Source organism: Astyanax mexicanus, chromosome 6, assembly GCF_023375975.1.
Source record: "Astyanax mexicanus isolate ESR-SI-001 chromosome 6, AstMex3_surface, whole genome shotgun sequence".
Classification (NCBI taxonomy): domain Eukaryota; kingdom Metazoa; phylum Chordata; class Actinopteri; order Characiformes; family Acestrorhamphidae; genus Astyanax; species Astyanax mexicanus.
This window is the reverse complement of record NC_064413.1, coordinates 35,285,042-35,297,919: the sequence shown is the minus strand read 5'-3', so window position 1 is coordinate 35,297,919 and position 12,878 is coordinate 35,285,042. Positions and strand designations below refer to the sequence as shown.

Below are 12,878 nucleotides of genomic sequence, written 5' to 3'. Positions count from 1 at the left end.
AGGCGAGGGCAGAGGGGATGAGCAGCCATGACAGAATGGCAGCACAAAAAGCAGGGATGAACAGAGGAAACTGAGGAATTGATGATGTAAGAGAACAGGAGCAGGTGGAGCACTGATCTTTGCCATCACTCTGGGTGCAGCTCTATGTATCTTACACAGTAAAAACACAAGCTTGAGTATTGCAGCCATGTCAGATGATTTTTTTTTTTTTGAGAAATATTGGACTGTACTGGTTGTATTGACTGCATCAGTATAGTACATTTGGCCCATGTGGTCCTTAGCTATTTATATGATATGTGATGAACAAACATAATCATGTACATCACATACATTTAGTGCTATGAAAATAATGTAATAATAACATTCAAATCCATTTCTGCCTCTGGTGTTCATTTGCGCACACATATATCTTGTATAATCTCCTTTAAAAAATAAATAGATGAGTAGAATGGAATGCTCTGAAACAGCCTTTCATGAATGTAAGGTCATGCTCAATGCCAAGGATACTCTAAAGGGGTTTAAAGCCATCTAGTTTAAGACTCTGGAGGAACAGACCTCTATCCCTCTCAGGGTAGATGGGGCTTCATTCAATACTTCTGGGATTATTAGTAGTGGCGTTTGTGATCCAACACCAGTACCTGACCTCACTGCTGATTTTGTCGTTGAAAGCAATGAATTTGTCACAGTGATGTTCCAGAATCTTGCATACAGCTCTGGAAAAAAATACCCCTTAAAAATGACGAGTTTCTTTGATTTTACCAAATTGAAAACCTCTGCAATATAATGAAGTGGAAGATGGATGATCACAACCATCAAACCAAGCTGAACTGCTTGAAGTTTTGCACCGGGAGTGGCATAACGTTATCCAAAAGCAGTGTGTAAGACTGGTGGAGAAGAACATGCCAAGATGCACGAAAACTGTGATTAAAAACCAGGGTTAAATAAATATTGATTTTTGATCTCTTAAAACTTTATATGAACATGAACTTGTTTTCTTTGTATTATTTAAGAGTATGAAAGCTCTGCATCTTATTTTTGTTATTTTTTATTTTTTATTATGGAATATGGAATTTGGGAGAAATGTTGTCCGTAGTTTCGAGAATAAAACAACAATGTTCATTTTACTCAAACATATACCTATAAATAACAAAATCAGAGTTGTATATTGTGCCCAGAATAGTTGCATATTTCAATGAGAAACTTTAAATGAGCATGTGTCTATAAATCTATGGACATTTAACAGTTACATCTTGTGCAAGGCATGTCATAATGCTAATTGCTACCTTACACTCTGCCAAAAGTCTATTTTCAGTCTATTTTCATCTTCTGCGTGTATTGTTTAAATACCAACAGGTGCTTGAGAATATATCTATAAAAAAGCTCATTGCTACCTTGGCAGTGAATTGACAACAGGTGCATCCCAAATGTGCTTGTTATGCACACATTAACATAAATGAGCACATCAGTTTCCTCATGCTTCCAAACATATCCAGGTAGCTGCGTCCCTAAAATAGCAATGCGCCAAAGTCAGAGCACACGTGGTTCTTAAAGAGAATGGCAAGTGACACACTGTTTGGTTAATTGCACATAGCGCCCAAAACACTCATGATTAATTAACACAAAGAATTAATACATATTTTTTATCTATTTTGAACCACATAAGGGACACTTTTACCATTGTTACAAGAGGCAGAGAGAAACTAATGCTCTCTAAATCAAGCTGCATGGTTTGTGATTGATGGCTAGCCTATAGATAATTAAAATAGGGCTCAGAATGTTAGTCATATTCATATGGCACCCACCATCAGGCCTTGCTTAAACTCCCAAAATTCACATTAAATACATTGTATTCAACCTCATTCACAAGAAACAGTAACACCTCTATAGTGATTTCTACAGTTCCAATGCCAACCTCTGAGGTGACACTTTATTATCAATTTGCATACTGTTATCCCATGAATTATGGGATGTCAGTATACTTATTTTATTTAGCATGCTATCTTTGTAGCATGTTGTATGCTATCTTTACAGTAAGTGCACACAATGACTACTGACGAAGCTGGAAGTGAACCAGAACACATGAAAGCTGTGCTCAATGATACATGATCAGCATGCAGTAGGACACTGTTGGACACTGTTGGGGGTTTCCATCATCAGCTGGAGACCGAGTGATGATCTGATGAAAGCTGAAAGTGTTCACTATCATTGGGAATGTACCAGAGCAGAGAATACCAAAGCAGAGAGCTGGATTTGTCATAATCTGGCTTGCTTCCAGACATGGCCAAACAGAAGCTATGTGTACAGTTGCAAGAAGAAGTATGCGAACCCTTTGGGATTACTTGGATTTCTGCATAAATTAGTCATTAAATGTGTTCTGATCTTCCTATACATCACAACAATAGGCAAACACAGTCTGCTTAAACTAATACCACAAAAAATATGATTTGTATTCATAGTATTTTATTGAATACAACATGTTAATATTCACAGTGCAGGGTGGAAAAAGTATGTTTGGATTTCTTTGGATTTAATAACTGGTTGACCCTCTTTTGGCAGCAAAAAACTCAACCAAACGTTTCCTGTAGTTTCAGTTCAGCAATATTCTTGGGATATCTGGTGTGAATCGCTCTCTTGAGGTCATGCAACAGCATATCAATTGGAGAAGGTGTATTTTCTTCTGTTGAAGACGTTCGGTTGATGATTTACTTCTATGTTTTGGGTCATTGTCCTGTTGCATCATCCATCCTCTGTTGAGCTTCAGATGAGCTTCAGGTGAACAGATGGTCTTAAGTTTTCCTGCAAAATGTCTTGGTAAACTTGGGAATTCATTATTCCGTTTCTGACAGCAATCCGTCCAGGCCCTGAGGCAGCAGAGCAACCCCAAACCATGATGCCCCCTCCACCATGTTTCAAAGTTGGTATAAGGTTTTGATAATGGTGTGCAGTGCCTTTTTTTCTCCACACTTAGCGTTGTGTGTTCCTTCCAAACAACTCAATTTTGGTTTTATCTGTATAAGAATTGATCAGTATGGCATCTAGGGAGACTGTTGAATCATTTGCTCTATGTCTGGCTGTATGAAGAAATCGTAAACAGTATTCTACGTATGTACTCCACTGTGTTGGATGACCTTCATGGTTATCTACTATTCAACTCCCCCCGAAGCCTAGCCTGAGTTTGTTTGGCCTCACACTCGGATGCTAGTAAGATGCCTCAGAATATAATGATATAAAGCGCTTCGTAGTGTGAAGTAAGCAAGTGTGACAGCATTCTTAGGGCAATCCAGCCATCACCAGCTTGTTCAGCTGATAACGAGGCGGCTTGCCGAGAACGAAGCTCAAAAGCTTCATGGCGTTCCTCATACTCTGGAATTCTCCTCGTCTTCTGCCGCACTCAGGAGTGACACTTGATTGACAGGGAGGTTCTGCAATGTAAGAGCAGGCTAGAAGATTTACTTTAGAAGACAGAGTGGAAGTACTGAGCGGAGGATGGAGAGAAAGAAAGAAAGAAAGAAAGAAAGAAAGAAGGGAAGAAAGAGAGCGAGGGGATAGAGTGTGACAAGTTCAGAAAGGGATAGATTTCATTAAAATTAGACTGACATTAGACGTCTATTCATAGGGCTCCCTTATCTTCTTCTAATTAAAGCCAAGGGAATCAAATGAATGCAGGGTATAACTTCAATTATCCTAGATACATATTTGTAAAGTGTGTGTGGAAATAGAATTCGCACCACCGCCGACTTTAAATGATACGTTATATTTTTCGGGAAAATTGGGCCTATTTCTGTTATGTGTTTAACGTCTCATTTTTGCTCTCTTTGATTGTGTTTGTAATTCTGTTACTAATGATGTCTATCTCTCTCTTTCTCTCTCTCTCTCTCTCTCTCTCTCTCTCTCTTTCTCTCTCAGGTCTGATTCGGTTACAGGAGCTCATTAAGGCACCATCTCGTTACAATATCCGGTTAAAAATCCGACAGCTGCCAGCGGAGACAAAAGACGCCAAGCCGCTGCTTAAGGAGATGAAGAGAGGGAAGGAGTTCCATGTGATCTTTGACTGTGGCCATGAGATGGCTGCTGGCATACTCAAACAGGTGAGATTCAGAAATACAAACAATGAAAATAAACACGTTGTTGCTCTGTACTAGGGTTGCACAGATTGGGAGAATCTGGCATCACATTATTATTATTATTTTTTTTTTTTTTTGCGACATTAAAAGATACAGGAATTGCCACTAGAACTCTAGAACAGGTCAGTGATCCAACATGTCACAGTATTAATGGTAACACTTTATTTTAAATGGTCTTGATTTGTAGATGTTTAATAAACTCTTATTAACAGAGTATCAGTGACACATCAACAGCCAATCTACTGAATACACACAGAGTCACAACCTAATCCTAATCTTAAACACAATACAAAGACTAATCCTAACCATCACTCTGGCTCTTGCTCTACTTCAATCTCAATCTAAGGCCTAATCCTTACTATCACTCTAGCCTCGTTTTAACTTTAATCTCAGTCCATTAACATAATACAGGAAGATGATAAATCCTGCAGCTAACATCTGAGGTTAAACATAGGGCCCATTCCCTTCCCCTATTACTCTACTCTTTCTAAGTTGATGACTAGTTTATGATCCAATCAGCAACATTTAACCAAACTTAATTTTCCAACACCCAACATATTGGTTGGTGTGGCCATTTATGATCCAATCAGCAACATTTAACCCAAACATGAAGACCTGACACCTAACATATTGGTTGCTCTGGCCGTTTATGATCCAAACAGCAACCAAAACCTTGTTCTAAACCTTAATCTAAATATAAGACCTAAATCTGTCTCCAGAATTTCGTCTTAATCCAGTTAAGCTTCAGTTACAGACTGATGTCATCAGCAGGCCTGTAACTGTTTGTTAGGGATGTTTAGAGGGTGAGAATTAGATCTGATTCATAGACAGTCATTTCTTAAGTTAAAATCTACAGATATTAAGATGAACACTGCAAAAAGGTCTTCAATAGTCTTCTTTAAAAATCTATTAATCAACAGAATGATCAGATGCTGCTACATCACTGATAAATTGAATTGAATAAATATTCCTGTGGGTTTTTCTGCATGGATTGGGAATATGAATTCTGCCAGACACCGCCGGTCACAAACTTTAACACCCATAATGCTAATTTCCCCTTAACTTTGGAAATGGAATATAGCATCTCTCTTATACTCAAGTCAAGTCAAGTCAAGTCAAGAGGCTTTTTATTGTTATTACATCTGAGTACAGGTACACAGTGTAATGAAATTACGTTCCTCACAACTTATGCAGGTGTGAAAGTTCCCAAGCCATCCCCTGAAGTGGTAAAACTTCATGATCTATTCACATACTGATATTCCATGATGTTTGGCATGTGTGCGTATTGAGCAGCCATTCTCCAAACAGCGTTAGCAAATGATTGGACACCAAATGTTGTTTTTAAAAAGAGGAAGAAGAACCATTGAAGCAATCGTACAAGTCAAAGAACCAGAGTGTGAACAAGTTTTAAATTCTGGAAAAAAAAAACAACACACACACCAATACATCTCTTTATGGACCCAAATGTAGTTCTTCTAGTGCATTGCTCAGAGGATAAACATTTTCTTTTTGTCTAAAGATGCTGCCTTACATCTCTACACATTATAAACAGTTAATAACACCCTTATTGACAGTAATAGACTTTAATATTTTTTCTTCTTGTTTGAGATCAGGCACTCTGACATTTCAATTATGTCACAATGATTAAAACTATTTATTTTTAACCTAGTTTGGGTAGGTAGGATGGGTTGAGTAATTGACAGCAATGATTGAGCAATGTCTGCTTTGTCTTTTTTTTTCCTATTACGATTACTCAATAACGAAGGGCGCATTCCTCAATACATTACTAAGGCTAAGAACTTTATAACCTCTACTGTTTTAGACCTTTTAAAAGGTTCTTTACACCAATACATCTCTTTATGGACCCAATGTGGTTCTTCTAGGGCATTGCTCGAAGGACCTGCATTTTAAGTGGGTATTGCTGAAGTTACGCATTTGTTGACGTGCTTGTTTCTCTTTAACGATGCAACTTACGTAGGGAATTGCGTGCACTAACCATCCCTTTTCTCTGAGCTTTTCATTTCAACTGGGCGATAAAAAGAGAGAGAGAGAGAGAGAGAGAGAGTTAGTAGTTCAAAGTCTCACTCAACAGAAAATGTTCATGTTTCTCTGGCTCAAATATTAAAGATAACTATGATTCACTTTGACTTCAGAGCTTTTCATCAATTTCACTCTGCTGGATTGGTAATGAAGGTCAAGGGTACTCATCATCAGTGGTCTATAATATACGTTTCTCTAATAGAAAATAATGAGGCAGCATGCTGCCTTCACCTGAAACATTCCCAGGCAATTATTTATCCATTTTGATTTCCCTTCTAATTTAGAGCACTCGGTTCCTGTTGTACGTCTCTCTCTCTCTCTCTCACTCACTCCTTTCGCATGACCTTACCATCAATGTGGAACTAACCCATGCCTGAAACGCTCGTCCTCCTCTAAAGGCACATGTACTGCTGGCCTTACAGCATGGTTGAACATCTCAGCATGCTCGGAGGACACTGCTGTGGGCTTTGCTCGGTTGTGTCCACTAAGTGAGCGTCAGACCGGCAGTGGGAGTAGAAGAATGCCTTTCAAATGAGAATTTGGCCAGTTGTGTTTTCTGGGAGTCTGCCCACAGATGGCACATGGTACAGTTGGGAATAGGTGGAGCAGTGGCTTTAGTAGAACAGTAGCTTTAGCAAGTGAGCCAGTAGAAGTGAGTCTGTTCTGCAAATATGCTGAGACAGCTGAACTATTGTCCGAGAGCCATATGGCCCACATGGCAAGGTGCACAGTTGTAATTATAATAGCTGAATAATGTGCTCTAGATAATGACTGATGTTCAACCATATTTTTGGCTACTTGATATTTCAGATTTCTGTGTTACTGTGATACTTTTCTCTATTACCTTAATACATATTTCACCAGAAAAGTCTCACCCAGATTGGGAATATCTTTTTAAGCAGAGTTTTGAATCCAAGATATAAATTTCTATATTGAAAGATACAAAAATGAACCATCTAATAACATCCTTTTATTCTTTCATACGTCCACTCTAAGCATTTTGTGGAGGTAAAACATAGTTATGAAACATTGACTTGGGTGCCTGTGTATATGTCAGGTAAGAGGTTAGGCTAAGAAGATCTAGGAAAAATAGCTAAAAGCATTTTTTTCAGTATGTAACTTATTCTGCTTGTCTTAATGAGTGTAATCAACATATAATATGAAAATGGTTCATCTCACATTTTTGCAAACCACCCCTTCAAAAACAAAAAAAACAAAAAAAAATTGCAATGTTATGTTTCAATGTTATTTGGAACTATTGTTTTATATGTTGGTCTTTCAAAATTAAAGAACATCAAAAAAGGTTGAACATGTATTTTTTTTAATGAAAAAACGAGTTATGAATTACCCTAATTGAACAATTACCTGTTAGAGATAAGGAACACTATTGCTCTAAATATTCATAGAATAATTAGCAATTGAGTTAGTTATAAAATTTACACTGTCCTTTTTTTTTTTTTTTTTTGGGCTTCAGACATCTTTTGGATAACTAAAGATGCACCAGGTCAAATTGACCCTCGAACACCAATGCTTTTCTTGACAAGTGAACATAATATGAGGGATAAAGTCATTTATTCATTTGAAAGATCATTCGTTATCGAGAAATGCACCCCAGAATTATAACTCTTTTTTTTTTACATACAAAAATAAGTCAACCTAGGAGTCAGACCTCTTCAATACACTTTCTACGTTCTGCCAATCTAAAATTTCCCCCATTCCAAATCCTGCAGTTTTCCCGAATGTCAGTGCACAAGGCTTCCATTGAATGGCTTCCATTTTTAGATGACAAGTGGTGTTGTGTGAAAGTGTTCTGAAAGGGGCAGCGGAATGTGTGTGCCTCTCATGCTGGGGCGCAGGCCGGGGCTGAACGCTGAGTAAATGTGAAATTCCGTGGCTGAGAGAGCGAGCTATTGTAAGTCACAGTCTCGGCGAGCGGCAGACGGTTTTGCCTCGGCGTCCGTTTGAGTGCTGCTTTTTTTTGGATTGTTGTGAAAATGTTTTTCCTCCGCCAGGCTGAAAATGTCTCCTGGAGGCTTTCCAGTCCACCTGGACGCTTAGCCACCCGACACCAGCTGCAATTACTGCCCTGACCCCCAGCCATTCTAATCGCCCTCTCCGCTCCCCCGCTACAATAATAATCTGTGATTCATAATCAGTTCAGAGCTCAGCACACCCGAGCCCCTGTAGCACTCACGCTCACCTGCTCTGCTGCAAACGCTGGCTCACGCCGCGTGGCTCCGAGCCAGACCAGCTGATGATGGCAGCGGCGCGCTCTACACGCTAAAACGAGCCAGCAGCGCACCTACTTCAGCAAGTACAGCGGCGAGTGAGCGGGCGGGCGGCTAAAGTTACTATTTGCGGAGGTACAAGAGCGCGAGGGCAGCGCTAGCCCACTTGTGTGGTCGGCGTGGTCGCTCCAGCCAGATGCTCTTTCCGAGTGTAGCCTCCTGAATTTTTCATGCCGCCCCCGAGAGGCTCGCTGATGGAGCGAATGACTGAAACAGATCGACACTTGAGCTCGACGATTGTCGTGGTATCGTTCCGCAACACAACAGCTTGGCCCGCAAACTAATTAGCGTTATGGATTGAGCCATCTATCAGTCTGCGCGGGATGCTAGCAGAATGCAGGTTTGGGTTAGAGAGTAAACCTGAGAGCTCGTTATCGTTATGGAGACATACGGTAGAAGAGCCAAATCAAATCCCATCTGCTCCGTCGTTAGATTACTCAGTGCCCCTAGCCTCCAGCTGTAAACAAGAAATCAACACTCATACCTCATGTGTTCCAGCAGCAGGACTCTGGAAGCCTCTGCAGCATTACTGTTTTCAGCACTAACCATGGTTATTTCAGGGAGTGACCACAGTGGATAGAGAAGATGTTGTTTTTTTCCAGGAGATTGAGGAGACTGAAATAAACTGCAGGACTGAAGGATTCAACTCTGACTGGTTTATGCTCATGTCTCAGCAAGCAGATACATAAGGAAATGAATTATTTCCTCCGTGTCTTTCCCTCTCAGTGATGTGGTAAAACGGAAAATTCTGTTTCAGATTGCCACTATTTTAATGCTCTTCTCTCTCTCTATTTCTCTCTTTCTCTCAGGCTCTGGCCATGGGGATGATGACAGAGTACTACCACTATATTTTTACCACACTGGTAAGAAACAATACGTTTTTTTTCCCCTCATTGAAACTGGAATAAAAGAACATCATTATCACCATCATCTTCATCACCATGATCATCATGATCATCATCATCATCATCATCATCATCATCATTTATCACCCCGCAAATGTTCTCCTACATTCAGAGAGATGAAATGTCTTTTAAATTGAAAACAGAAAGACTGTGTAATAGTTCTTCTTCTTGTTCTTGTTGCTGTGGTTTTTTCATTTCAGTGCTGTGCGCAGTCTAAATGACTGAAGATGATTAGTGTCTGTATGTGTGTGACTGTGTGTGTGTGTTTTCTGTCTTATTTGTATGAATGTAACTTTCATAAATGGCACAAAAAGAGTGATAAATATATAACAAACTTAAACTGAAAATGAACTATGATACTGATGAAATTATCCCACCACTACAACTACTACTACAACTACTACTACTACTACCACCACCGCCAACACCAAAACCCCAATCAGATGTATTATTTGTATTAAATGTATTATTACAGACCATTTTTTTTTTCACCTTTGGTCTAAAGCTCACAAATGTCAATTTCTCAAAACAAAAAAAAAATCTGAAATATTCATTTATCTGACCACAATACTCATTTTCACTGTGTTATAGTCGATTTCGGACACCTCTAAAATAAGGCTTCAGGAAATGTAAAATCAACTTCTTATTATAGAGTTTGACAAAAGTACATTTGTCAAAGTAGTCCCTTCTCCATGTGGTTCTATCATCTGTTGTTGAATGAAAGTTCCTGATGCAGTTCCATCTGAGAGATCAGAGATCAGAGATGTTTTTAGCTTAGATTTGCCTCCTTGTCCCTTTAAATACTGAAAAACCTCCCAAATCCTTGAATCATGTAATGATTTAGTGCACTATACTGGAGAAAATATGCAAATTTTTTACAATCTTACTTTGCGGAACATTATTATAAAACATTTCAATATTTCCTCACACATTTGTGAGCAAACCAAAAAGATCCTCTGCACGTCTTCGCGAATCAAACACTCAGACTTTGGTGGATGCTGGATATCACCTGTTTGAAATCACTTTATTATTTAATTTATTGTAGTTTTACCTTATTACTAGCCCTTAACTGCATAAACATTTTAACTTATTTTTAATCAGTTGCAAGCCTGAAATGCAGGAATCAATTCATATAAACAAAATAAATTAAATTGACCAGACAAAACATAACTACTTTTTGGTTTCATCTGAAATCAATCTTTAATCAAAGTATAGTGTGAAGAAACACTTTATAGTCTTTATATTCTTGGCTTCACTGTACTCTCCTGACCTTTTCAGATTTGGGGTTGTACTATTAAAGTGAATAGCCCTATTGAAGTAATGTTTGAATCCATATTATGTGAAGAACTATTGAACTAGGTAAAGAAAAAAATATATTTAACAAATAAAGTGGTCAGTCAATCTGAAAAAAATTAAAGATCTTTGAAATAATCCTCAAGTGCAATCACAGAGACTATCAAAAATGTGACGATGAAACTGGCTCTCATCAGGACTGGCACAGGAAAGGAAGAACAAGTGTTTTATTTATTTATTTATTTATTTTTGCACAGGATAAGTTGAGCCTCAGATACCACAAGTTAACAGAATCCTAGATAAGAGACACCTAAACTAATTTTGGTTTGATTAACATGATTCCTTATGTGTTCCTTCATAGTCTAGATGACTTCAGTATTCATTTATAATGTAGAAACAAATTAACGAGAGATGTGTCCAAAAGGTGTGATTACATATATAATCAATTAAATACATTTCATCATATATGATATTTCGTTCAGGATAAAAAAAAAGATGTTAAGACTACACTTTAAAACTAAAATACACGACAACAAAAATCAGCAAGTCTAAAGAGTCTGAAGAGTGTAAAATAAAATCAAGCCTTAAAGCTATTACCTGCAGCCATCTGTATAATCTCCCTTGTTGATGTGCTTCTTTTAAATGTTCCTGCAGGTGCTATTTGCTCGTGTCTTAATGTCTGTTGACATTTGCAGCAGCTAAAATCATCACTTTAGAAAAAATAACGGCATAATGCTCTTTAGTTCTTTTTGCGAAACTTTAGAACATTTGAATATGACCGTCTGACTGACGCTGCTGATGAGACGAGGAGAAGAAAGGGATGTGAATGAGAGAGATGGTGAGAGAAAAGGGAGAGATAGAGAGAGAGAGATGGAGATTAGAGGAAGCTGTGCTGACACTCAGTGCTTGTATAACTGACATGGCCCTTGGCCTAGTTCAGAGGGTTCTTCCCTTGCTGAGCTTTTGACAAGTGCTCTTTTGCTCCCCTTCTCCTCTCTAGTTATTATCTCTCTCTCTCTCTGTCTCGCTCTTTCTCACCACACACACACACACTTCACACACACACACACTCCCTCCCTTTTCCCTCCCCTCGCCGTCCCATTTTCAGGACTTAGACATTATTAAAATTACATTTTTATTAAGTCCATATCTCACATACATCAGTGAGTGGCCTGCACCCCCCTCCTTCTCCCCGCTGCCCGTTTTTTTTTTTTCCAGCGAATTAAAAACCTCTGAGCCCTCAATTCTGCTCTTCGTCTTTGCACTGATTATGATATGTATCCTCAGGAGAATAAGAGTACAGTATGTTTACCTGCTGAGAAGTAGCATATTTTATTTCATTTTCAGTGCATCACAATCCTGCCAAAAGAAATTTCTCAAATGCATTCAGAGAGGCACTTTTTAAAAGCAGAGGAAGAAAAAGGATTGGAAATGTCTGAAGTTCCAATAATTAGTTTTGCCAATAGAAAGGCTGGCAGATAGAAAACTCAGCAGTGTGAGCTTCATTCATCCAACAGAGTGAACAACCGTGCCACAGAGAGGCTACATATGGCCTCCATTTTCTGCCAGATTTCCTTTCCCTAACTGCAGTCTAGTGCAGACTGGTGTGTGTGTGTGTGTTTGTGTGTGCGACTGTGTGTCTGTGTGTGTGTGCGATGATACATGTTTATGTGTTTGTATGTGAAAGAGACAGGGAGAGAAGGAGCCATCCATATCCTATATAAAGCATCACATGATTGCATGCTACCATAGCAACAGACCAGATCTCTACTGTGTTATTATTCGAGTTATAATACTTATATCTGTGCTATAACACATGTATTAGCATGTCATTGTAACAGACTGATGCAATTGAATCCTGGTTTGAATTTTGAGCTCATTTTAAGTCTAAGTCTTTCTTTCAGGACCTGTTTGCTCTGGATGTGGAACCGTACCGGTACAGCGGCGTGAACATGTCAGGATTTCGCATCTTAAACACGGAGAACAGCCAGGTGTCGTCCATTATTGAAAAGTGGTCCATGGAGCGCCTGCAAGCACCCCCCAAACCAGACTCTGGCTTATTAGACGGCTTCATGACGGTACGTCAGCACTGTTTGGGGTTTATTTATCTGTTTATTTATTTTCTGCTTCATGATTAGCCCTGTGTTACCTAATGACTTGACTGTCAGTGATGTGTTAAGAGGCTGTATCCTGGTGAAATCATTAAAATCTGCTGCTTTCAGAGAGCA

At 38.9% G+C, this 12,878-nt stretch overlaps 1 protein-coding gene across 3 annotated transcripts in view; it reads left to right on the top strand.

The window, feature by feature from the left end:
* The window catches only part of grik2 (glutamate receptor, ionotropic, kainate 2), a 239,150-nt gene that overhangs the window by 89,623 nt on the left and 136,649 nt on the right, over nucleotides 1-12,878 (top strand). For all 3 annotated transcript variants that reach the window (XM_022673602.2, XM_022673603.2, XM_022673604.2), the window contains 3 exons: nucleotides 3,907-4,088; nucleotides 9,262-9,315; nucleotides 12,555-12,728. In XM_022673602.2, the coding sequence (XP_022529323.1) occupies nucleotides 3,907-4,088; nucleotides 9,262-9,315; nucleotides 12,555-12,728 (410 nt within the window). The remainder of the gene's footprint in view (nucleotides 1-3,906; nucleotides 4,089-9,261; nucleotides 9,316-12,554; nucleotides 12,729-12,878) is intronic.